General features: G+C 37.6%; 2 protein-coding genes across 4 annotated transcripts in view; one reads left to right on the top strand and one right to left on the bottom strand.

Moving 5' to 3' along the window:
- LOC144352636 (rho GTPase-activating protein 26-like) overlaps positions 1 to 896 on the bottom strand; it is a 140,910-nt gene extending 140,014 nt beyond the window's left edge. For both annotated transcript variants that reach the window (XM_085498157.1, XM_085498158.1), the window contains exon 1: positions 610 to 896. In XM_085498157.1, the coding sequence (XP_085354283.1) occupies positions 610 to 763 (154 nt within the window). In that variant the 5' untranslated portion in view covers positions 764 to 896. The remainder of the gene's footprint in view (positions 1 to 609) is intronic.
- On the top strand, positions 861 to 26,205 carry LOC146747417 (zinc finger protein 330-like). Of its 2 annotated transcripts, none has more exons than XM_085498160.1 (11): positions 861 to 940; positions 1,905 to 2,047; positions 8,745 to 8,764; positions 9,650 to 9,720; positions 13,623 to 13,702; positions 19,003 to 19,129; positions 23,442 to 23,546; positions 23,866 to 23,912; positions 24,016 to 24,133; positions 24,228 to 24,323; positions 24,576 to 26,205. In XM_085498160.1, exons 2-11 carry the CDS (start codon positions 1,928 to 1,930, stop codon positions 24,782 to 24,784), a joined length of 993 nt encoding a protein of 330 aa, XP_085354286.1. In that variant the 5' UTR covers positions 861 to 940; positions 1,905 to 1,927; the 3' UTR covers positions 24,785 to 26,205. The 2 variants fall into 2 exon arrangements, with proteins under 2 accessions (XP_085354286.1, XP_085354285.1); XM_085498159.1 differs by lacking the exon at positions 861 to 940 and adding an exon at positions 1,058 to 1,150.
- Positions 26,206 to 27,959: the final 1,754 nt, after the last annotated feature.

Raw genomic sequence — 27,959 nt, 5'->3', positions numbered from 1 at the left:
CTCAAACCGCACTGCATGTATACTTAAGAAAAAAAAGCACCAAGCATAAAATGACATTATCTTTACTGATTAGTTATGCATGCTGAATCAGGTGTACATGAGAATAGTTTGTACGAGAGGTGACTTGCTGTCTTGGGTGGAGCGGATCGGAGGGTTGGGTTGTAGACATGCCGCTGTATTGGAAGAGAAGCCAGATGACCGAGTGCGAAAACTTAACGGGACTGAATTAAACAAAAACTTGTATCTACCACTATAAATGAACGTCGGCTTGGGTATATGATCGGTTCACACATTACTGACAAACACTTGAACGCAGTGATGCGCATCAATTCTTTTCGTTTTATGTCAGCGATCAGGTGTAAATTCATGCTTGATTGTGAAACCGCCCTTCAGCTTCGGAGGGGATATTACAAGAACACGACTGTGTGTCAATGTTCCCGGTGATACGCAGACTTCACAAAAGCATGCCCGATCGCAACAAACATTTGTCCGCTTATCCTGGCATATGTCAAACAACAATCTTCGGACCGGTCACAAAAACGCTGACAGTCTCTATATTAATGCACATAACAGATGTGCCAGATTTTAAGTACCCAGAACGTTACTCACTTTTTGCAGCTCCCAAAAGGGCCTTACCCTCCTTTATCAACTGTTTGATGGCTACGTTCGTCCGTTCCAGTTCTTGCTCATGACGATGAACGTTTTCACGGAAATAGGGGCTGTCCAAATAACAGTCACGAAATTCCAATGGTAAAAGGCCCATGGCGGGGCACAGCGGATTGTATCAGTAGTTTACCAAAACAGATTCTTTTTCACTTAAAATGTTGTTGGAATAACATCAACACGAACCAGACCAAGATGGCGCTAAACTCATTCTACTGCGCATGAGCGCCACCAATCTCGAAGGCCCTCTAAGTAACATTTTGACTTTGTGATGATTGTACGTTTACCAACTAATATTTATCTATTTTTTTCTAAAATTAGCTTTATAGATAGGATGACACCAATGTATGCATTAACTTGCTCCACATTTCTAAATGTTGGTTTTAAAATCGCCGTTTGTAATATTGAAATAGTTACGTTGTCAGAATTAGCAAATGGTTAAAGGGTCTTTTTAACTAAAAACGAGAAGAACACGTTTGGCAGGCAGGTAAAGTAAATGATTATTGTTTTCATGATAACCGTTTACAGTGTTGTGGTCACAGAATTCATGTGCAACAGTACTATCGTTCTGTCTACTTTTGTTAATCACAGCAAGCCGTAGTTAGAATATTTGACAGTTGAAAACGTTGGGTGGGTTAGGATTTTGTAAAAAAAAAAACAGTACTGTAGCTGAAGAGTGAACAAGACAGCATAATGACTGCACACAATAAAAGAATTTTTGGGAAAATTAAATAAATAACAAAAAAATTACCAGGCATATGTGAATAAAATGTTTCCAAAAAGTCAAATCTAGTCCCCCCCCCCCCCACACACATACCACAGTTCCTGCTCCTGAGAAATTTAAATGTAAATAATTATGTTAATAGTCATCTATTTCTTATGAACATTAATTAAACTAACATCTTACTGCATCTTGTTTGAAATACTTGTTGGTTTCTCAATGTGTTGACTGTTACCAGTATTTGACATCCATCCATGTATATGTATGTGATGGTGCCACGTAATACAACACATATACAATGTTTGTTAACATTAAACTCTCACATGAGTTGCATGACAACTGGTGTAATTTAGCCATGTTGACAGATGAACTGTCTCCTGAACATCTAGTGGTTTATACATAAATGGTTCTATGTTTGTTCTATGTTAGGAAGCAAGACAAATAAATTGACATGTATCAGAAATGTACCCATGGTTCTTTTTTAGTAACCGTGATGTACCAATTCTTTTTCTGTCAACAGTTGAACTTTATTAGTCATCCAAGATGCCCAAGAAAAAGACAGGTGCCCGGAAAAAGGCAGAGAAACAAAAAGAACGACAAAGAGAAATTCGAGCCTCCCATGAACAAAAAGATGTTGTAGATCGTCCATGTAATGCAATAATGGTAAATAACTTGTAGATAATTGTCAAAGACAGACATGAAACATTGCATTACTCACACAAGAAAAATGGAGATAAATTGACATGCAATTTTCAGTGTTATGTTTGTATTGATGAGAGACAATTTTTGCAAATCTGTTGACAGTTTCTCAAGCCCATTTATTTTTATGAATACCGGTAATGTTGTGTCATTCCATTGGCCATATTTATCCGGGTATAAGCCCAGGGTCCCGAACATGGAAAATTGCCAAAAAAAGGGGTGGGCATTTGCCAGGATATCCCCGGCAAAATAAACGAAAATTCAGGAAAATTGACAACACGCAGATCGAACTGCGGCATGGAATAGAACGGCAAATGAAAACATGCAACAGAAATAAATGAACAATATGCAACATTAGAAGTAAAACAAAAATAATGTATTGCTTATTATGTGACAAATAAACCAGAAATAATTAAACAGTGAGGAATCATTTAAATTAAGATTTTCCCACCGACAACACGTCCAATACGCGTGAACTCAAAATGAATTAAAATGTCAGAGGTTAAACTGTGTAAAATGATTTCCGGCCTTGACAAATTACGAACTCAGTCATACAAGATCAATAATAATTTACAAATTTACACAGTAAAAATTATAAAAATTCATAGTTGTTTGAAAAAACTTCTCAGATCTTTATTTGTACATTCATTGCCAAGAAAAAGAGACAAGAAAAATTGGGTCGCTCTGCTGCGATGGCACACGATTCTTTTGTTTACAGTCTGGCAATCATCTTTGACCTTTATGCATCTGCTTTTTTGATTGGCTAAGAATGACATCACTACTAGTATTTCATCATAAAGGTCAAATTGTGACATTGCTTTCTTATCAGACTCAACGCTTATCAATTCACCACGTTCAATTACCCACCATAGACTCCGGTCAGTCAAAATGACTATTTTGAACTATAGGCATTAATCAGCGATTCTGCCAATGACGGAGAGATAGATTCTAGGTTAGGGGAAGCCCCATGACCCCAAGATTCTTTTCCCTTGCGTCACGAACCATGTGACCAAGGCCATATGGGGGCGCCATTACGGCTGGCTAATCACTCTTCTTTCTTCTCCACATCAACGGGGATGAAGTTTAGCGGCTCTGCCTGCATGGCCTGCCTTTTCCTGTTTGGGTTTCTGGCTTGGGTTGTTACCGTGGTGCGGTAACCAACATTGTAGCTGGTAGGATAAGTTTTCCTTGTCATTTTTACCATGTGTTGATTTCACTTGTTGGTTTCGTTGCATCACCGTTTCCAACTGTTTTTCGCTTCCCTCATGCATGTTGTGTTCATTTTATGCTTGGACCTAGGCAGACTGAATCAGTACGTGCTCCTCGATTGGTTTTGCATGGAGACACCATTCAGCGTTCTTCTCTCCATCCATCGTTTCGACTGGCTAGCCCCACTAGACTTAAGTGGGGCCGACCTGCACAAACTGATGCACCCGGCGAGTTGCCCTCTCCTTCGAATCACCCAGCTGGGTCAAGTATTTGAATCTCGGGTGCCTTCCTTCTTTGGGTTATGCACAGCTCCCTACGTTCCACCGAAATGGATGGAACAGGTCGTGCTGCTGCTTCACCAAACGTTAGTATACATCAATCCAGACCTAGACGACTGGTTATTACGTAACTCTACCAGGGGGTTATTGCCGAGCAAGTAAGGCTAACACAGGATTTACTTCACCAGTTGGGCTCTTTAGTAAATCAGACAAAGTCCCATCCCTACCCAACACAACAGTTGGTGTTCCTGGGCATGGAGTTTGACACATAGGTAAGCTTGGTATTTCAAGCGTGTTGCTTGGCGCTAAGCAGCCTAGCCGAACACCTAGTCAGCGTTCCTTCAGTGTCCCTCTGAGAACTAATGTTGATCATCGGAATGATGACCTTAGTTCGAAGGGTGGTTCCCCAGGCCGCAGTACGCAGCCGCCTGGTACAAGGCTTGTTACTACAACACCGAGCTCTCCTACGGGAACTAGATAGGCGGGTATTGATCTCGGACCAAGCGAAGGAAGCCCTGCTCTGGTGGTCATCAATGGACAACCTCGGACAGGGGGTTCTTTTGGACCCACTCACTGCAGCTATGACTCTGATAACAGATGCCCCCTTCAAGGTTGAGGAACGCATCTATTGGACAAACAAGCCCAAGGTACAGTACTCATTCCGCCCAACCTCCCGCTTTTATCGCTTTTTTTCCGACCGCTTATCGCTTAATTTCCGACCGCTTGCTGCTTTCCGACCGGAAACCGACCTCTTTTTTTCCGCTCGCTCGCGTTCGCTTTTGTTCGCTCGCTCGCTCGCTTTTGTTCGCTCGCTCACTCCTGCTATGGCTGGCTTCAGAAACATCGTCCGCTTGCCAGCCGACCGCTGGAGTAACAATGATTGTACATTGTATGTATAAACTTAAGTTTTTATTCGTAATAAATTTAGGTTTTAATGACGATTCAAAACACAACGCCTATTGCTTCTCTGTTTTGGAACAAAGACGCCTTCAAATCACTTGACACATTGTAACGTTTGCTACGCAAGTCGAACTGTGACCTGTATTTACATATTTACGTCCTTGTGTGTGTGTAGTTCAAGCAGCTATATAACTGGTCAATCGCGATATGTATTGAGTACTAGTATTTGTGTGTTGTGTGTGTGTTTCTGTGTGTGATTTTGACTAAATTTATTCCGAACGGCACTCAAAATAATTTGACACTTTGTTATTTTCGAACGCAACTCACACTATGACCCTTACTCAATTTGCATAAGTAATACGAATGCTGTAGTTCAGAAAATCTATTGATTAACTTTTGCTCGTGTCTGGGTGCGCAAAACAAAACTGCACATATAATTATCGCATAGCTGAATTTCTACAAATCAATTGGACTTAAACTACTAGTATAATGACTGTGACGATTAATCGCTTGTCTGATTACATGCGGCGACGAATTATTGGATTGGCAGCAGCCGGACGAAAAATGAAAGAGATCTTGGAACAGTTAATTTGTTGAGGAAAACAAAACAAACGCAGCCAGTGATACATTTTGAAAACAAAAATACAAAATAAACGCAATCACGCACCGACCACGCGCGTTAGAAATAAATAAAACGTGTTGTGACAGTCTCACCAAACTCTTTCACTCGCGCAATATAATTATGTTATTTCCCAAAGCACTTATATTTAATACATTGACGAAAAACACCGCAAGAAAAATGTAAATCAGGCTTGTAATTACTAGTAACTCTACTCGAACACAATGTTGATCACTGTAAAAGTGGATAAATTCGAACCGTCATCAAATTCAAAATTCAAGCGATCTCGTTGAATGTCAAAAATAAACTCGATGTTTAGAAAGACAAAAACAACACCATATTAGAGTGCAAAAAAAATTAGCAGCAAAGAACGAGAAGTGCATGTGGGAAAGCGATGAGTGAACTCGAGGAAAATTATGCTGATGTGAGAACAAGCCATATACCCGCGGAGTACTCGCTAAAACATCGAGAAAATGTGCCATTTCAAAGGGCACCCTTACAAATAATGTCTGCGATTGTGTGAACATGATAACGTGCAAACAAGGAACAGAGCTCGTGGTCCACAAGGAAACTTAGCGATGACGCAGTTAGATGTATACGGCTGTTAAAAACAGAGACTCCTTCCATCTCATATAAGCAGGTTCACGTGGATGTATCATTTTCAACTATTACCAACAATGCTATGATAACAAAGACATTGTGAAATTCTTTTGTTTTTATGTAGAAAAATACAGTAATTTTACCAAGTAAAATCATATTTATTAAAATTGTTGTTCATACATGAGTTGTCGAACACACTACATACTAGTAGTTTGTAATTTCATCTAGCTCCTTTCAGTCACGATTCAAGACAAATAAAAGGCAGAAATATAGATAATATAGCAAATTATTTTTTTCTGTAATATTCGTGTGTAATCAGTAATTATGAAAAAAATTTATGGGTACATATGAAATGGATTTTGTTATGAATTATTCTTAATATCAATTTCTAAATTATTTTGTCAAAATCAGTTTTTTTTCCAGGTTTTTTCCCCCAAAACGAAAGAATTTCATAATGTCGGGAACGAGAAGTTTTTTTCTTCTTATTATTTATTGGGAACGGAAAGTCTTTATCGTAGTGCTTCGCCTCGGTTGAAAATGAGCTCTTCGGGTCGCTAAAACTGTATGTCCACCTCTGTTGGGGTGAACATTTGTATTATTATACTGAATAAATCTTAAATGGTGGCACTCAATTATGGCAATCTTCCAGCTCATCGTTAGAAAGATTTTCGGAGGCAAATTTAATCTCGAAGGATTGCAGGAAATTGACCCTTACCGATTCATATTTATGAATTAATCGGGATTCAGGTATCATAGTGTTTGTAACAGGAAAAAAAAAACGCTTTCGCGTGGGATTTTTCATGCAAACATTGTGAATGGTTCCCCGACACTGATTCCTTTTTAACTTTCAATTTTTCTAAGACGTGGCAAACCCTGCTCATGACCGGAGACGTCGTCGAGATGCAGGTGCGATTCCTCTTAGCAACGCGTTCTATTTATTTCCAAAGCGTGTGGTCGGCGCCTTTGATTGCGTTTATTTTGTTCTTTTATTCACGTAATCTACCACTGGCAGCGTTTGTTTTGTCGCGTCTCACAACTTAATGTCCAAGCTGACTTTGTTTTGGCTGTAAGTGAACTACGTACAGCTCATGAAAGTATTTCGCCCAGAGTTCGGAAAAACGGAATACCCTGCAAAATTTGAATCCTTTATTTTATAACGAGACATTGGGCGCAAACATAAAAACCATAATTGTAGTTCAACAGGTTTATGTAACGTGTTAGTCCGCTTGCCAGCCGCCTAGTTAAAAAACGCGATCTCCAGTGATGTCGGCTTCGACAACTTCGGACAAGTAAGATGGGCGCTGGCTGACATTACATTTGCAAGTATTGTATTTGTTTGACAAATTGTACACTACGGTCATTCTATAACAATCGATCAGTCGGTTTTTTTCACAGTCTTACTATTCCTGCAGATATTCTTCAATTGTTATGGGTGCCACGGATTTTAACATAACTACAACTTGACCCGTGTTAAACCCAAACCATGCGTGCATGACAACCGTCACCCTACACACGGTTACTCAACGAATACCGTACTCTACAGTAGACATTTTTCGCTCTCCAGTGTCGTATTTGATTTCACATGTTTGGTTCGATCTTGTTTATGGTGGACATTATTACTACGCGTATGTATTATTACCAATTTTATATGGCTGTGTGATCCACCGTATTTTTTTCAACGGTCGTTCTATAAATTTCTGATTGTATTTATTCTTATTTTAACATCATAAAACAGTAGGTAATGAACTGTAAATGCGGGCGGTTGCGCTGTCAGGCGAGCGAGCGAGCGATTGCGCGAGCGGATACTTCCGGATTTGCGCGGTCGAAAAAAAAGCGGAAATTGCGCGGTCGAATTGCACACAGCGAGGGAAAAAAAAGCGATCGAAATCCGGAAGCGGGCGGGAGGTTCGGCGAAATGAGTACTGTATATGGCCCCTGCATTAGTTTCGGGACTGACATATCAACCGGCTCGAACTGAAAGCAGTGTACTTAGCACTACCACGCTTTCGACCCGTAGTTCGAGACCACAGAGTCCTGCTCCTCACAGGCAACGCAGCGGTGGTCTCCTTCAAGAAGGAGGGGGGACGCCTTCCCCATCGTTGTCAGTCCTAGTGAAGCAATTCCCCCTTTGGTGCCTGGAATACCATGTGGAGCTAACCGCACACCACATTCCAGGGGTGAGGTCTGGCAGACGCCCTGAAAGGACGGCTCCATCTCCAGAACACTGAGTGGCTGATACCCCAGTGGGTAGCCTTCAGGCTGTTTCGGCTTTGGGACAGTCCAAAGATAGACTTGTTTGCCACACCCCGGAACGCCAGGCTCCAGGAACCTGGGCCAGGGTTGCTTTGCTGACCCCGTGGACCCACATAGTTGTGTACGCCTTTCCTTCCTTCCCACTAGTTCACCAGGCACCGAAGAAAACTTCGACAGGTGCACACCTGCATATTGTCATTGGTCGGACCCACTTGCTTAGCCGCTCTCTTTATACGATTTGCTTGAATCATTTCTAAAAAAGCACAAACCAAACAGTCGGCCCTTTTTAGAGCCACGACATATTTCAAAGAGAGAACTACTGTTTCTACTTTAATATATACTTTTATAAACTTGCTGACTGTTATGATTCTGAAAAATAAATGTAAATCAGCGGTTAACACGCAACCCTGATGGCAGAAAGCGAAATACCTATTTTTCTGTCATAGATATTTTGCGTTCATCCCTTCTTTTACGCAATTAACAATTACATTTAAAGAATTTTTATAAGCATCACGACAGACTTCAAGAAAGTCAACTGTTAATACAACCACAGTCAACGAATAGAAAATAGTTTTTTGTTATTTTTTGTGTAGAAAAAGACCCCTGGGCATGTGCCCGCATCTGACCTCAAATTCTTTATTGTGTCAAAAGTGAGGGGTGGGTGTTTGCCCCGGCATGGGCTCTTACCCGGATAAGTTCGATATATACAATGTATCTTATAATGATCAAGGGAATGGGTTTGTAGTATTTGATGTTTGATATTTGAACAGTGTAATCAGTTTTGTCTATTTTATTTTCATAGGAATGTGACAAATGTCAAAGGTAATTAATTTCTATTGTTGATTGTTGAAAACTTTTTTAATCCCCGTTCGGACTTCGTCCGATAAAAGGGGACTTATAATTCGGCGGCCATCTTGTTTGTTTAAAATGTGATAACTTGGACATGCTTTCACTTTTGATCTATGTTTTTCTTTGATGTCTTTAACCGGAGGGGTTGTCACGCAACACATGTTCGAAATTGATGTGAATAAATAATCTGTTGTATATGCCACTTGGGACTCAAGTTTCAAGGACACGCTCGCGACAACCCCTCCGCTTTAATATGACGAGCATAAAGAGACTTTTCGAAAATTTAACAGGGACTGTGTCATTTTCAATGACTTGTGTTAATGTATGAAGGCTTAAGTGTTTTTTTATGCAAGTTTTAAAAATATTTATAAAAGAACTACTAGTATCCTAATCTGCTTCATTCAAATAAAGCGTACATTTCATTGACTATAGAAACCATGCATTCAGCGACTTTCACTACCCGTGAGTCTTTGCTGTTTTTCTTTAATCATTGGGTAATTTACTGCCATGTAATTGGTCATTTGAAATTTATAAAACATCTATATTTTATATAAAAAACATTGATGCTTTCAAGAAATTTACTATACTGCACCATGAGCAAACACTTATAAAAGCAGTATTATGATAGTTTCCGGTTCAGCATATTTTGGGTCAATGTGAAACTTATAAGATTGTGACTGATTGGCTACCTAACTACCTAACAGTCAGGCCAATCGTAGAGAAGCTTGTTTGTAGATAGTTTTTGTTATCAAATTATGTCTTGTATATATGCTTTGACTCAAGTATGTCTTTCAAAATTACAACCTCGATGATTGAAAATACAAAAAGTTTACAATACTTCATAATTATGTTTTTCAGGAGACAGAAAAATCGTGCATTCTGTTACTTTTGCAGCACTGTACAAAAATTACCAGTGTGTGCTCAATGTGGTAAGTCTAAGCCTTGTATTCGTAGTTGTAGCGGAGTGAATGTCAATGTGGTAAGTCTAAGCCTTGTATTCGTAGTTGTAGCGGAGTGAATGTTAATGTGGTAAGTCTAAGCCTTGTATTCGTAGTTGTAGCGGAGTGAATGTTAATGTGGTAAGTCTAAGCCTTGTATTCGTAGTTGTAGCGGAGTGAATGTCAATGTGGTAAGTCTAAGCCTTGTATTCGTAGTTGTAGCGGAGTGAATGTCAATGTGATAAGTCTAAGCCTTGTATTCGTAGTTGTAGCGGAGTGAATGTCAATGTGGTAAGTCTAAGCCTTGTATTCGTAGTTGTAGCGGAGTGAATGTCAATGTGGTAAGTCTAAGCCTTGTATTCGTAGTTGTAGCGGAGTGAATGTCAATGTGGTAAGTCTAAGCCTTGTATTCGTAGTTGTAGCGGAGTGAATGTCAATGTGGTAAGTCTAAGCCTTGTATTCGTAGTTGTAGCGGAGTGAATGTCAATGTGGTAAGTCTAAGCCTTGTATTCGTAGTTGTAGCGGAGTGAATGTCAATGTGGTAAGTCTAAGCCTTGTATTCGTAGTTGTAGCGGAGTGAATGTTAATGTGGTAAGTCTAAGCCTTGTATTCGTAGTTGTAGCGGAGTGAATGTCAATGTGGTAAGGGAAGAGTAGGAAATCAAACTCGCGGTTTACCGCGGTCATTACCGCGGTGGTGGTGGGTGCTCGCCGGTCGACCGCATTTTATGCAAATTTATGCATAGATTCCATGACCCCGGTTTACCGCGGTCGTGTGCGGTAGGCTCGCATGGCAATTTACACCCTATTGTTAAGACTATGAATGGAAACAATAGACTGGGAAACTAAAGGTTACTTGCCGCCAAGTTCAAATAATAAAATCGAGTGGTACCAGAAGATTGGAAAAATCGTCTATATTAGTTCGCAGAAGAACACTATTTTATTTTCACGAGTCTTGGTATAACATCGCAAAGCAACCCAGAATAATGTAGACCCCACATAATGTAAAATATTATCACATTATTTTGAATTTACATCATGTATAGTCTCAGGATTTATTTTAAAAGATTAATGTTTCGCGTATACCATAACCAATATAATCGGGCGAAGTACAAATTCCGAGTGTAAAACACTCGATGAGAGGCCGCAGTTTACGTTACCTCGAGACCATGCACTAAGTAGGAAAAGCAACCCGAAGTCGAAGAGGGAGTGTCACACACTTGGTGCTACAATATATACACAACTGGGTGATCAGCGAAAAAAATAGCGCACTTCTTGGCGAAACTGACTAATCTAATAAACCTTGGCCCAAGTTTAACCCCAAGTCACGCGCTGAACAAGTGGGTTGTTACCTTGGTGACCATTCGCGCTCCGCGCGTTGACCTTTTTATTATACACATCCCATTACGCAAATTTTTACTGGCTCTGCGTTGCCTACGTAAAAATTGTTACCGTTCTGGTTGTGAATATTTCACCATTGCCGACGTGATAATGCGTTGCCTTCGTAATAATTACGCAAACTTATTTTCCATTGTTTACGTACTGGCTGTGAATATTTCAACTTTGCCGACTTGATAATGCGTTGCCTTTGCAATAATTACGCAAACTTATTTTTTATACCCCTGTCGACCCCTCGAGTCAGGCTGCTATCACCCTTTCTATTTCAGTAATTGACGGTCTGTAGGTGTTAAGTTGTCACCTCCAACTGATTGAGCGGGCAATTAAATACGCGATAATACCAGACTTAGTTTTTCTACTTTAAAACTGACGGCAAAACACAATACAATCGTCCGGAGCCATCGAACTACGCGACTTAGTCGAAACCGCGACTTACTGCCTCAGAGACGGGACCACTGAATAACTGTTGTTGATAATGATATTGTAAACAAACACGCACACACAAAACATTAAAGCCAGAAAAGTCAAGTCAAGAAACAACATTTCAAATAATAATAATTATGGTTTGACATCTATATCATTTTGAAATAAACTAAATGTCATGGAAATAAAATCCATGCGTTACAATTTAGCGTACTTTGAACGCAGAGTATTCGATCGCTTACATTTCGAGTGAAAACAAAACAATACAAAACAACGTCAGGTGCTTTTGAACTACGTGCGGTTGGCACAGTAACGGGCAATGACCTCAGCGGTTCACACGCAATGAAATTCTAATCAAGCCAGCTAGCGTTATCGTACGGTATCATAAACTCAATAATTATTCATTCAAAATGCCTTTCACACTCACGAGTACCATGGAACACGAACATGTAACAGAAAAATAACGTCTTTTGTTTAAAAATAATTCTGTCAACCAAGAATACATGCGCAAGGCAAGATTTATGAAACGAAACAGAAAATAATCATGTCATTGTCAGTGCAATGCAGACAGCCAGACCTGTTTTGATTAGTTCGCTCGTTTCTCGTTTGCTGGCCATTTTTTCTGGAGTGTGACACAAATGGTGAACATGATACTGCCAAATCAATCAAGAACCAGGATACGGCTTGGATACGCTGAAACTTTGTAAATCGTTCTCTTTTCAATTGTAAACTTTATTCCAGTGTTACGCTAAATACATGTACTAAATACTAAACAAGCGCACATATCGTATAGCATCGGATTTTAAAACAATGACTCGTGGAATCATAAAGAAACTGTTAAGTACGTATTTCACACATTACCGAGGACCGCGGTAGAGACCGGTACAGCGGTAGAGACCCCTAATTATAAGCAGTCCGCGGCTCTCCCCGGCGTTCTGCGGTACACCTCGGTAATGACCGCGGTGCACCGCCCCTTTGATTTCCTACTCTTCCCTAAGTCTAAGCCTTGTATTCGTAGTTGTAGCGGAGTGAATGTCAATGTGGTAAGTCTAAGCCTTGTATTCGTAGTTGTAGCGGAGTGAATGTCAATGTGGTAAGTCTAAGCCTTGTATTCGTAGTTGTAGCGGAGTGAATGTTGCTTTATAGCAAAGTAACAGGTTTATCTAATATAAAAGACATATCACAGTCAGCTGGCGTAAAAGTGATAATAAAATAAATGATTAATTTCCCGATATTCATCATATGGAGCCAGCCATCTTGAATACCGTGTCACACGCAACGTAATAATACCGTAATTGATATAGTACAGGTGTGATGGTTCAAATACCAAAATGGCAACAGTAACAGAAAGACTTCCCTGGCGGCAATGATAATATACGAACACGGAGCCAACAGATGAGGTTTCAACTGGTACTGGTATTATTATACTCTGCAAACATCAAGTACAATAACGCGGTAAAACTCCACTACTCCAATAACTAGATACTAAAATTCCAATACAATTCAACGAGATCTCCGATCTGAACTCAGTGCTGAACAACTCCCCTATATATACCCCCACTGTCTATAAATAGACCATTACATCAGCATACATAATGAGTCTGGAACTTACTACCAATTTCTAGAATGTTCCATTACCTTCTATTGCCTCCTACAGTGTTCTATTACCTATTCAACCATTTTCTAAACAAAATCTAGAATATTCCACCCAGACACAGTACGGTTCTTGAACATTCTCAGTGACACAGAAGTGGTAAATAAGTCGTATGCGACATATGGCATGAAACTAAAAAAAGTAGTGAAACAGGTTTTTCAGATTCTTACAGATCAAAAAAAAATTACCAAACTTTCATTCATTGGATAACAATAAGTTTAGGTGATGCTCACTGGTAGAATAGAAAATATGCATTTAGTAGCCACCTCAAGCAATCCCATGTTATTTCAGGCTGTTGTTGCAACAACAAATATTTAAATCCTACGTGGCATAAAGTTTGCCACAGAACTGATTTACTGATATCCTGTGTTTCCTAACACATGCACCAAATTGATCTCTTCTCTCGCTGTTATTTTCAGGTAAAATGAAATGTATGATGAAAAGTGGTGATTGTGTGGTGAAACATCCTGGACAGTTTACAACAGGTCTTGGCATGGTGGTAAGTCATGTATTACTGATGTCATCTTATGAAGCTGATCAGCTGTGATTAACCACAATATTGAGACAATTTAAAGAAATGATGGTATTTAATGGTTTCTTCACCTTATTCAAAAAAGTTATTTGGGGGCCAAGCATAGGTGGCAGTGCAGACCACTCAATGCAATATGCTAAAACCGAAAATGTTCGGTGTCTGAGATTTCAAAGTGTCATGCCCTATGTTACTGCTGTGTTTGCTGGTCAGTGATTGTCTGCGATCCGGGCGGGGGGTATTAATTTGGGTCATGTCTGTGCATCCGTGTGTGCACATTTTCACGTTACCAGCTTTTTCTCACAAATGTGTGATTCAATTAAGTTCAGAATAAGTTGGTACAGAGACAGGAATTGGTGGTGCTATTATGCACATCACGTTATTTTTTTGATTCTTCAAAGTTTCACTGTGTTTTTCTTTGATTTTTAACATTTTTTCTTCAAAACTGCTGGAAATCCAACTTTTCCCGAAATTACCCGAGTTTAATCCTAGTTTTGATGACGCAAACGCAGTTCTCGTCTCGGTGGAAATCACAGTCGTTTTTATGTGAGGATGTTGTATCCCGGAATTGTATCTTTATTTGCGCAATGCTTATATGGACAAAATTGTGTATCGTCAATTTCAAAGGTAAGAAACTGTGCTTGTTATGGTATTTATACACATTGTATTATCGTTTGTGTCTCGGGTTTGGTGATCGTGAGAAACTATTGCTAACCTGGCGAGAGTTTCGCCAGAAAAACTGCCTTTTTACCTTGCCCGTACCATCAAAGATGGAAGGGAAAGGTATATTAAGGGAAAAATTTTGTCCAGTGTTGTCGTTGTTGTTGTCGTTGTTGTTGTTGTCGTCGTCGTCGTCGTCGTTGTTAATAATTGTTATTGTGTGCATAATAACTTTACTAATTCTATTCCAAACTTTATCAAACTTGGTCACCTTATTCATTAGTATAAAGTCTTCCCTGAGTTTGAACAACAGATGTCCTGTATGAAAATATCATGCAAAAATTGAGAAAATCTGATAAAATATTTGACTGTTTCTACTTGACTGATCACTGGTGATACACATCAAAGGACACTGATCTCAGTGGAAATATGCATTGTTGTATGTGTTCAATGAAGCAAATGATTTATCTTGTAATAATATCCTTGGTATTGTATCTCAGAATCCTATACTGGGTTTCAAAACCAACTCATGGAGAGATTGCACAGTCTGATACACATTTGCAAACCTACCAATGAAATCTTTACAAAAAACAAGATGTCAGAAAATCAATATAAGCACTCCTATGAATTGGGTGCCAAACTTTGATCAAGATCTGAAGCTAATAGAAAATCTGTTTAGTTCAAAGTTATCAAATCAAAAACAATACATAAAAAATACATTAAAAGCAAAACATTTCATCCACATTTTAAAAAGAAAATTATTCTAAAATATATGTATTCTGTATTTGACAAACAGTTCATTCGACAAATGAAAACTCACAGGAATATGTTTCAGCTATTAGAACAGAATGATAGAGTTTTCATAATACTAGTTTAAAAACGCACTTCAAAGATTGCAGTGTTTGAAGATGTAGATTCTCAGGAGGCAACAGTACTGTTGACTTCTCACTCCACTGGACACCAACTAACTATTTAAGTTGATTTGCATATAAAGCAGAGCTTGCAACATGATAGCTATTCATAAAGGGTGTTTTTTTTTACTTTTCATATAATACAGTAGTCACACAATGAGGCAGTTCATATTTGTCTCAGTGAATCATTAATTTTTGACAGACACCTGTACAAAATACTTGGACTAAAGCAGCACTTTTTTTTTTTCAATGAGACATTTGTTTTTATACTAAAATATCTGAATTACTTTGAAGAAAGCTGGAAATATGTCCCTTAAAATAATTAAACAAATAAGGCACCAATGATTTTGTAAGATATTTACATCTTTTAAGGACATTCGGTAGACTGATTCCCCACTGTTGGTTCAACCCCAAAACTTGTTTGTATTCAAAATTAATTATGACAATGCATATTTATATTGAAACAAACTATGATAAAGGGAATTATATTATATAACAAAGGGCAAGGTCACCAGAGTTCAACTATGTTTATTATTGTTGTAGGAATTGATTATGTATTGTGTAAATTAAAAGTTTACCTCGTGATTTAAGAGGTTTGCACTGCTCTCTCCGTGATTCAAACGTCGTGGTGGTGTCGGCGCAATGCTGCTCTGAGACGCTTGCCAGACTCTGCCTCGCTCAAAATCATTATCGCCATGCTTGATTTCCGCAACATTTACATTATGATTTCCACAGCTATTGTTCTATGAGATGCGTCCTCAAGTTTAGTTGGGTCGGCATGTACTCATTGAAAGTGTTGGTTCATTTACGTAATCCACTGATCACGCCAATGCGAAGTTAAAAATATGTCGCTACTCTGTGAGCTTGCCCAGAACGCTACTTGTACCGGTACGTTTATTTTTTTCCCCGAAAAAATTACACCCGGTACATTCTTATTTGGGACGGTACGTTTATTCATTTTTCTAAATCGGGCAAATCATGCCTTTTTTCCCCATGCATTACGAAGCCAAAAGATCGCACTAAAACATCGGTAAATATCTTCCTTGTTGTTTTCACTATGAGGTCGCTGAACTGTCATTAACATATTTAAATGTTTATGGTAATTTGAGCACATGGGCACTATCCAGCATTTTGATTGGTTGATTAGCGACTTGATCTGGTCAATAAACACACCTCGTCAGCATGGATAACATGGCTGATATCGTATAGCATTTGCTTATCATAATCATTTTACTTGCATTTCATAACAATTCAACGAATTTATTTTTGTACGTTAATATAATCACCACTGAGTACTAATCAACAATTGCAACACTTCGAAAACAAGTAAGCTGCCGTACCGTGATCATTTGCTACTAACAAAAAAATAATGCATATTAAATATAGTGAATATTTTTTTTTGTCATGTGAACAGTTTTTTTGATTGACTGAAATTTTCCAACATTTCATGATGCCCATTGTAGAACCAAATTAACGCCTTTCAATCCTCATGACGCCTATTTAAAAGATTATACGGCATCTTGCTTTTCGCCAGCCACGAAGGTCACACTAGTAGATGAACTTGATCGATACTGCCGACCGTTTCGTGCATTTTTTATCGACGCACGACGGCATGCAAATGGAGAAAAGTATTGTCCTTGCAACAATTTTGCGCAATACGTCACTATTGTACTGTGACTGATTTTAATAATAGTAATATTATAATAATATTTATTCAACATTAAAGCAAACTACAAAGAGTTGTTCTATGGTCGTATAAAAATAAAATGATCTACATTAAGATACAGTAAAGTTAACCAACTAAACAGAATGCTAAATAAAGCTAAAAAATATTACAAACACATTCAGAATCACAATAAACTTGTACGATACAGTACAATACAATACTCTAACTAGTATTGCTAAGGAGTGGGAAATCACATTCACATTAAAGTCATAACTATGGAAAGAATATTTTTAAATTTGGTGGAGCTGCTCATATATCATTTGCATACATTTTTGTATGTATTGTGCAGTTTCCCAGCCAGTCCGACTCGAGTAGTGATTGGTTTCCTATTTCATTACATCTTGCGGCCTTTCAAACAGTATATTGCTAGACATGCATCAATTGTTGTCCATTTATATTCCTAATGCAATTTCTTTCTGGCTGGTATAAATATATTAAGTAATATGTTTTCGTACTGAAAAGACGATGCACAAATATCTTTTTTAATTAAATTTAACAACTAATGGGAGCACATATGCTACAATCTCTGCTTACTTTTGACTAAATGTTTTTTTTGTTTTTTTCAGGTGCAGAGCCAGAATTTTTTTCTCAGAAAGCAAAGCCACTGGAACTGCATATATTACAAAAGCATACTATTCGCTGCATGTCTGACAATTGTATAAAGTTTCGCAGGTCCTCTTTTTTTTTTTTTTTACTTTGAGAAGTGCTGTCAACCAAAGCATAAATATGTGTTTCTCTGTACATAAAAGTTCAATTTCACACGATTTGTAAATATTAATGTATGATAATAAAAACTTGATAATATTTTTCTGAATTCTTGCACTTTATTTGTATCATTGTCATATGAGAAGTACTCTTGTCCTTATTTAGAGATATTGAAACTAATTCAGGGCCACAAACTACATGTAGATCTGTACATGAAGTACATGGGAAGTAAAGTTGTTGACACAGGTAATGTACATCAAGGATCATTGCAATTTCTCAGTTCCTCATCTGGTGCTAGTATTTGTATGACAAACAGTATCATTGCCCTGTTACTGTCTTAGAATATCAGAAGTTTTTCGCTGGAACAGTTCTGTGATTGACAGTGTCCTTGTATTAGGAATACAGTTGTACAAGGAAGTTTATCTAAACAGACACAACACTGACTCTTCAACATATTTGCAGATCTGATTTGCATACTTGCATGTCATTTTACCTGTTGTACTTGTTTGTTGCTCTCTGGTGTTCTTCCTGAGACCAGGATGGAGAGTGCTATAAACTTGAAAATGCCATAGAAATCATGTTTGCCAATTTATGTCCATGCCAAAAACTGGACAAATTATATGTTGCAACTTTCAAATGACAACAAGTGAAGGCAGTGTCATTCATGACCTGTTTGATTGAATAAATTTTTACGGCTTGGAGGCTATTTTTTTCCTTAAAAATCTAAAAAAACAAGCATGCATTAATAAAAAAACTCTGTATTCTGTTACGCCGTTGTATACTGTTTCTGTGCATCCAAATAAGTTGGGTCCATCTTCTCTCGCGTTCCTGTGCACGTCGCTTCAAAATTAGAACGAAACATGTCAGCAGCAGAAATAGAACCTTGCGCGTGTCATCCATTTTTCGTTCGTAAATAGCGGCTTGCACCTTAGCCCGTGCTAACGACTGGCCCTCCCTGTGCGTAGACGCAATTGGGTCTAGCCGAAATGCAAATATGCTAGATAAGCCTAAATCAGCTTAAATCTTAGCCCGTACTTTGTGTAACGTGAACACAACTATTGAATTAATTCACTCTGACACAAACCCAGTTCAATATAAGTTTTAAAATTTTTTCTGAGCGGGGGCTATGACATGACATGTCATGTCTTGTTATTCTCTGGATAAGTCGTATCATTCCACTGATTTGTCCCAAATACATTGTTTATCAATTCATTTGGTATGTATGTATTGTACTTTGTTGTCAAATGTGTTTACCCCTCTCTCACTAGGGTGCAATCTGTGATTTCTGTGAAGCTTTCATTTGTCATGGTAGAAAATGTCTGTCAACTCATGCCTGTGAGTGCCCTTTAATGGATGCCGTATGTATAGAATGCAAGCGAGGTGTCTGGGATCATGGTAAGTTTACTTGAATTTATGGGTAATGTGGGTAATTGTCTGGGATCATGGTAAGTTTACTTGAATTTATGGGTAATGTGGGTAATTGTCTGGGATCATGGTAAGTTTACTTGAATTTATGGGTAATGTGGGTAATTGTATGGGATCATGGTAAGTTTACTTGAATTTATGGGTAATGTGGGTAATTGTCTGGGATCATGGTAAGTTTGATTGAATTTATGGGTAATGTGGATAATTGTCTGGGATCATGGTAAGTTTACTTGAATTTATGGGTAATGTGGGTAATTGTCTGGGATCATGGTAAGTTTACTTGAATTTATGGGTAATGTGGGTAATTGTATGGGATCATGGTAAGTTTACTTGAATTTATGGGTAATGTGGGTAATTGTCTGGGATCATGGTAAGTTTGCTTGAATTTATGGGTAATGTGGGTAATTGTATGGGATCATGGTAAGTTTACTTGAATTTATGGGTAATGTGGGTAATTGTATGGGATCATGGTAAGTTTAGTTGAATTTATGGGTAATATGGGTAATTGTCTGGGATCATGGTAAGTTTACTTGAATTTATGGTTAATGTGGGTAATTGTCTGGGATCATGGTAAGTTTACTTGAATTTATGGGTAATGTGGGTAATTGTCTGGGATCATGGTAAGTTTACTTGAATTTATGGGTAATGTGGGTAATTGTCTGGGATCATGGTAAGTTTACTTGAATTTATGGGTAATGTGGGTAATTGTATGGGATCATGGTAAGTTTACCTGAATTTATGGGTAATGTGGGTAATTGTCTGGGATCATGGTAAGTTTACTTGAATTTATGGGTAATGTGGGTAATTGTCTGGGATCATGGTAAGTTTACTTGAATTTATGGGTAATGTGGGTAATTGTTTGGGATCATGGTAAGTTTGCTTGAATTTATGGGTAATGTGGGTAATTGTCTGGGATCATGGTAAGTTTGATTGAATTTATGGGTAATGTGGGTAATTGTCTGGGATCATGGTAAGTTTGCATGAATTTATGGGTAATGTGAGTAATTGTTTGGGATCATGGTAAGTTTACTTGAATTTATGAGTAATGTGGGTAATTGTTTGGGATCATGGTAAGTTTGCATGAATTTATGGGTAATGTGGGTAATTGTCAGGGATCATGGTAAGGTTACATGGATTTATGGGTAATGTGAGTAATTGTTTGGCATGGTAAGTTTACTTGAATTTATGGGTAATGTGGGTAATTGTATGGGATCATGGTAAGGTTACATGGATTTATGGGTAATGTGGGTAATTGTCTGGGATCATGGTAAGTTTGCTTGAATTTATGGGTAATGTGAGTAATTGTCTGGGATCATGGTAAGGTTACATGGATTTATGGGTAATGTGGGTAATTGTCTGGGATCATGGTAAGTTTGCTTGAATTTATGGGTAATGTGAGTAATTGTCTGGGATCATGGTAAGGTTACATGGATTTATGGGTAATGTGAGTAATTGTTTGGCATGGTAAGGTTACATGAATTTATGGGTAATGTGGGTAATTGTCTGGGATCATGGTAAGGTTACATGAATTTATGGGTAATGTGGGTAATTGTCTGGCATCATGGTAAGTTTACTTGAATTTATGGGTAATGTTGGTAATTGTTTGGGATAATGGTAAGGTTACATGAATTTATGGGTAATGTGGGTAATTGTTTGGCATGGTAAGTTTACTTGAATTTATGGGTAATGTGGGTAATTGTATGGGATTATGGTAAGGTTACATGGATTTATGGGTAATGTGGGTAATTGTTTGGGATCATGGTAAGTTTACTCAAATTTATGGGTAATGTGAGTAATTGTCTGAGATCATGGTAAGGTTACTTGAATTCATAGGTAATGTGGGTAATTGTCTGGGATCACGGTAAGTTTACTTGAATTTATGGGTAATGTGGGTAATTGTCTGGGATCATGGTAAGGTTACATGAATTTATGGGTAATGTAATTGTTTGGGGTCATGGTAAGGTTACATGGATTTATGGGTAATTGTTTAGGATCATGATAAGGTTAATGGATTTATGGGTAATGTGGGTAATTGTCTGGGATCATGGTAAGTTTGCTTGAATTTATGGGTAATGTGAGTAATTGTCTGGGATCATGGTAAGGTTACATGGATTTATGGGTAATGTGAGTAATTGTTTGGCATGGTAAGGTTACATGAATTTATGGGTAATGTGGGTAATTGTCTGGGATCATGGTAAGGTTACATGAATTTATGGGTAATGTGGGTAATTGTCTGGCATCATGGTAAGTTTACTTGAATTTATGGGTAATGTTGGTAATTGTTTGGGATAATGGTAAGGTTACATGAATTTATGGGTAATGTGGGTAATTGTTTGGCATGGTAAGTTTACTTGAATTTATGGGTAATGTGGGTAATTGTATGGGATCATGGTAAGGTTACATGGATTTATGGGTAATGTGGGTAATTGTTTGGGATCATGGTAGGTTTACTCAAATTTATGGGTAATGTGAGTAATTGTCTGAGATCATGGTAAGGTTACTTGAATTCATAGGTAATGTGGGTAATTGTCTGGGATCATGGTAAGTTTACTTGAATTTATGGGTAATGTGGGTAATTGTCTGGGATCATGGTAAGGTTACATGAATTTATGGGTAATGTAATTGTTTGGGGTCATGGTAAGGTTACATGGATTTATGGGTAATTGTTTAGGATCATGATAAGGTTAATGGATTTATGGGTAATGTAAGTAATTGTTTGGGATCATGGTAGGTTTACTTGAATTTATGGGTAATGTGGGTAATTGTCTGGGATCATGGTAAGGTTACATGAATTTATGGGTAATGTGGGTAATTGTTTGGGATCATGGTAAGTTTACTTGAATTTATGGGTAATGTGGGTAATTGTATGAAATCATGGTAAGGTTACATGAATTTATGGGTAATATGGGTAATTGTTTGGGATCATGGTAAGGTTACATGGATTTATGCGTAATGTGAGTAATTGTTTGGGATCATGGTAGGGTTACATGAATTTTATGGGTAATGTGAGTAATTGTTTGGGATCATGGTAGGGTTACATGAATTTATTGGTAATGTGGGTAATTGTTTGGGATCATGGTAAGCTTGCCTGAATTTATGGGTTATGTGAAGAATTGTCTGGGATCATGGTAAGTTTGCATGAATTTATGGGTAATGTGGGGAATTGTCTGAGATTATGGTAGGGTTACATGAATTTATGGGTACTGTGGGTAATTGTTTGGGATCATGGTAAGTTTGCCTGAATTTATGTGTATTGTAAGGGAAATAACTTGGATCGCATTAAGTTTGTCTGAAACTATGGGCATTGAAGTGTGTATGTAAGGGATTTGGTAAGTTTGCATGCAACTATGGGTATTGAAGTGTGAATGTAAGGGATTTTTGTAAGTTTGCATGAATGTAAGGGATTTTGGTAAGTTTGCATGAATGTAAAGGATTTTGGTAAGTTTGCATGAATGTAAGGGATTTTGGTAAGTTTGCATGAATGTAAAGGATTTTGGTAAGTTTGCATGAATGTAAGGGATTTTGGTAAGTTTGCATGAATGTAAAGGATTTTGGTAAGTTTGCATGAATGTAAGGGATTTTTGTAAGTTTGCATGAATGTAAGGGATTTTGGTAAGTTTGCATGAATGTAAAGGATTTTGGTAAGTTTGCATGAATGTAAGGGATTTTGGTAAGTTTGCATGAATGTAAAGGATTTTGGTAAGTTTGCATGAATGTAAGGGATTTTGGTAAGTTTGCATGAATGTAAAGGATTTTGGTAAGTTTGCATGAATGTAAGGGATTTTGGTAAGTTTCCATGAATGTAAGGGATTTTGGTAAGTTTGCATGAATGTAAGGGATTTTGGTAAGTTTGCATGAATGTAAGGGATTTTGGTAAGTTTGCATGAATGTAAAGGATTTTGGTAAGTTTGCATGAATGTAAGGGATTTTGGTAAGTTTCCATGAATGTAAGGGATTTTGGTAAGTTTGCATGAATGTAAAGGATTTTGGTAAGTTTGCATGCAACTATGGGCATTGAAGTGTGAATGTAAGGGATTTGGTAAGTTTGCATGCAAGTATGGGTATTGGAGTGTGAATGTAAGGGATTTTGGTAAGTTTGCATGCAACTATGGGTATTGAAGTGTGAATGTAAGGGATTTGGTAAGTTTGCATGCAACTATGGGTATTGAAGTGTGAATGTAAGGGATTTTGGTAAGTTTGCATGCAAGTATGGGTAATGCTGTGGGGAGTTCATTATTTAATTGGTTGCGTTATTGCTAAATGTTAAAATATTTTTTTATAGGTGGCAGAGTTTTTAAATGTTCATTTTGTCGGGAGCATTTATGTGAAGATGACCAATTTGAACATCAAGCTAGCTGTCAAGTTTTAGATTCAGAAACATATAAATGTAAGTTTTATTCGCATTCTTCACATTTAAATCTTTATATATTTTTGGTATTTCTCAGACGTACCTTGACCATTTTGTTCAAAGTATGTACAAAGACAAGACATAATGGTATTATATATATGTAACTTAGATCAAACTAGTGACTATTTGTTTGACATTTTGATGTTAGATCAAACTAGTGACTATGTTTATATGTCATCAGTCATCTCATAGATGTGTCTAGTCCAATTTTATTCAAATTTTGTATGAACAAAATTACATAAAATATTCAGAAAATGTATTTGCAGTATTATAACTATAGCTCTCTTTTCATCTTCAGGTGGTTCTTGCAACAAACTTGGTCAGTTTTCCTGTTTAAGATGCAAGGTTAGTCCTTGCTCAATAGAAAAAAAGCTGCACCCTAAGTGGTCAGTGAGACTGTGCTTTTGTTTTTATACATTTTAAACAACAACAAAACTTTTGATTGCAGGTTTGTTACTGCGATGACCATGTCCGAAGGAAAGGTTTTAAATATGACAAAAATAAAGCACTACCCTGCCCAAAATGTGGCCATGAAACGTCAGAAACTAAAGATCTTTCTATGTCCAGTAAGTATGGTCTATCACTAAATGTCAATGAAATTCACACTAGCTGTTATGTGTATGCAAGTCTGAAGCCTATTTTTGTGTTTCATTTTGTTAGCAAGAAGATTTGAATATGGACGTCAAGGAGGTTATGATGATGAAGATGAAGGTGACGATTATGCTTACAATGCGTGGAGTTCTGGACAAGGTCAAGGTAAGATGGCTAAAATACAGAAAAACTCTTTCTGTATTAACTGAACAGGAAGATATAACAATGCTTTAATGTAAATACATTCTGTATATGAACTCTTTTAATATAGAAATAATACACTTCCTGTATCAGCATGTATGTTTTCAACACATCAGCCCATCAAGAAATCTTCTTTGCAAATATTTTTGTAAGATAGTTTTGGTAAGAAGTATAACTGATGAAAATGAAATTAATATTGTTTACTTTTGTTGTCAGATTCAAGTGCTGGATTCAGTTATGGTGGTGGATATGTCTATAAGGCTGATGATAATGACGACAGCGACGATGATGATGAAGAAGATGAAGAAGAAGAAGAGGAGGAGGAGGAGGAGGAGGAAGCAAATAATGAGAAAGCTTTAAATAATCCAATGTTGGGTTTAAATTTAGGCACAACATATGCATCAGGTTACACTGATAACTATTAAATTATGGAAAACTAATTTTCCTCTTCATTTTTTTTTTTGAAAAATGCATTTCTAAATATCTCTTTTCAAAAGCCTAGTCAGCAGGCTAAGGGAGCTAATACAGTGTATTTTGTCAAAATCTCCCATACTTTGAAAAATCTTGCTTTCTAATTTAATACTTTCATATAAGGTATAATATGTTGACATGCAAAACATGTTTAGTTTCATGTAAATGTATTTTACATGCGTTTATAAGTCGCTATGAGTCCCACATCAAACAGGAAGTGACACAATGACCACCACTCTTAAGTAATCATTAGATATGTATATATATGTGAGTTAGCATTGTCATAGGAATGGATTTAAAACTGATGCTCACAATGTTCATACCACTTCTTGGTCATGTGACCCATTATTTTTGCCATAAATCCTCACATGTTTTTGTCTTCATGCAGATTGTAAATGACTATTGTTGTATTCATAGCTGTTGTAGAGTGTAATCACTACAGTTAACTGGTAGTTATCACACCCCTACTTGTATGGTAATAATAATTAACAGCACCCAGTGGCCATTAACTTGAGTATGTTACCATATTTTTAACGATTGTTGTCACACAGTACATCTGTTACAATCGGCCAATGACACTGAAGACATGTATATATCATTGTGAAATACACATTACATTCCATCACCTTCTTAGCTCATCAAATAAAATGACTGCATGTTCTTGAAATTGTGTAGAGTGTAGCTGCCACGTTTTTAAATAGTTATATCATGTTAAGGTGTGTGAGAACAGCCTCATTCTGAAAAACAGCCTCATTCTGAAAAACAGCCTCATTCTGAAAAACAGCCTGATTACTAGTAAATGCAGACAGTTTTCATGAAAAACAGATCTTTTTTAGTAAATGGTCATTGTTCAAAACAAAAAAACAAGTACTCTCCTAGTAAATGCTGACCAAGGATGCTGAAAGTAAACTGTCCGCTATCGAAAATATTATTCTTAGAACAATGGACGCAAAACAGAAAGTGGTATAACTACTTATAATAAATTGTAAACCACCATTATATTAACTACATAACTATTGTATCAGATCATGGACCTTGGTTTAAGACTGCAGCTTTCGTCAAAGTGCAAGGTCTAGACTTGATGGGAGGTGTAGTTCTCTTTGAACTATTGATAAAAGTTGGCAAGAGTGGGGTTCAAATCTACAACATCAACCACATCAGGTAGAGTCGTTGATGAAAGTTATTGCGGATTATGATAGAGGTTATTAATGTCACATGGTTTGAATGGTGTACAATAGACCTTTTGTATTATTGTAACTGAGTAAGCAATTCCAATATTCTGTTTTCGTTGTGGTACAAGTAAGTAATTACGACTTGTTATATCATGTGTTTATTATAGTAAAAGTAAGTTGTGGTCAGCATCTTGTAAATCAAACCAGGTTGATAAAGAAATTTATTGATAAAGTATGGCTATGAGAACACTAACAGCTCATTTGGGGGGGGGGTCTTGATTCTAGTAAACATGGCTATGAGAACATTAACAGCCCATTTGGGGGTCTTGATTCTAGTAAACATGCGTATGAGAACACTTTGGGGGTCTTGATTCTAGTAAACATGGCTATGAGAACATTAGCAGCCCATTTGGGGGTCTTGATTCTAGTAAACATGCCTATGAGAACACTTTGGGGGTCTTGATTCTAGTAAACATGGCTATGAGAACATTAGCAGCCCATTTGGGGGTCTTGATTCTAGTAAACATGCCTATGAGAACACTTTGGGGGTCTTGATTCTAGTAAACATGCCTATGAGAACATTAGCAGCTCATTTGGGGGTCTTGATTCTAGTAAACATGCCTATGAGAACACTTTGGGGGTCTTGATTCTAGTAAACATGCCTATGAGAACACTAACAGCTCATTTGGGGGTCTTGATTCTAGTAAACATGCCTATGAGAACACTTTGGGGGTCTTGATTCTAGTAAACATGGCTATGAGAACACTAACAGCTCATTTGGGGGTCTTGATTCTAGTAAACATGCCTATGAGAACACTTTGGGGGTCTTGATTCTAGTAAACATGCCTATGAGAACACTAACAGCTCATTTAGGGGTCTTGATTCTAGTAAACATGCCTATGAGAACACTAACAGCTCATTTAGGGGTCTTGATTCTAGTAAACATGCGTATGAGAACACTAACAGCTCATTTGGGGGTCTTGATTCTAGTAAACATGCCTATGAGAACACTAACAGCTCATTTAGGGGTCTTGATTCTAGTAAACATGCGTATGAGAACACTAACAGCTCATTTAGGGGTCTTGATTCTAGTAAACATGCGTATGAGAACACTAACAGCTCATTTAGGGGTCTTGATTCTAGTAAACATGCGTATGAGAACACTAACAGCTCATTTGGGGGTCTTGATTCTAGTAAACATGGCTATGAGAACACTAACAGCTCATTTAGGGGTCTTGATTCTAGTAAACATGCGTATGAGAACACTAACAGCTCATTTAGGGGTCTTGATTCTAGTAAACATGCGTATGAGAACACTAACAGCTCATTTAGGGGTCTTGATTCTAGTAAACATGGCTATGAGAACACTAACAGCTCATTTGGGGGTCTTGATTCTAGTAAACATGGCTATGAGAACACTAACAGCTCATTTAGGGGTCTTGATTCTAGTAAACATGCCTATGAGAACACTAACAGCTCATTTAGGGGTCTTGATTCTAGTAAACATGCCTATGAGAACACTAACAGCTCATTTAGGGGTCTTGATTCTAGTAAACATGCCTATGAGAACACTTTGGGGGTCTTGATTCTAGTAAACATGGCTATGAGAACACTAACAGCTCATTTGGGGGTCTTGATTCTAGTAAACATGGCTATGAGAACACTAACAGCTCATTTAGGGGTCTTGATTCTAGTAAACATGCCTATGAGAACACTAACAGCTCATTTAGGGGTCTTGATTCTAGTAAACATGCGTATGAGAACACTTTGGGGGTCTTGATTCTAGTAAACATGGCTATGAGAACACTAACAGCTCATTTAGGGGTCTTGATTCTAGTAAACATGCCTATGAGAACACTAACAGCTCATTTAGGGGTCTTGATTCTAGTAAACATGCGTATGAGAACACTTTGGGGGTCTTGATTCTAGTAAACATGCCTATGAGAACACTAACAGC

This window comes from Saccoglossus kowalevskii, chromosome 4 (genome assembly GCF_978046115.1).
Source record: "Saccoglossus kowalevskii chromosome 4, keSacKowa6.1, whole genome shotgun sequence".
Classification (NCBI taxonomy): Eukaryota; Metazoa; Hemichordata; class Enteropneusta; family Harrimaniidae; genus Saccoglossus; species Saccoglossus kowalevskii.
Note: the sequence above shows the minus strand (reverse complement) of the source record. Positions and strands in the feature narration are given on the sequence as shown.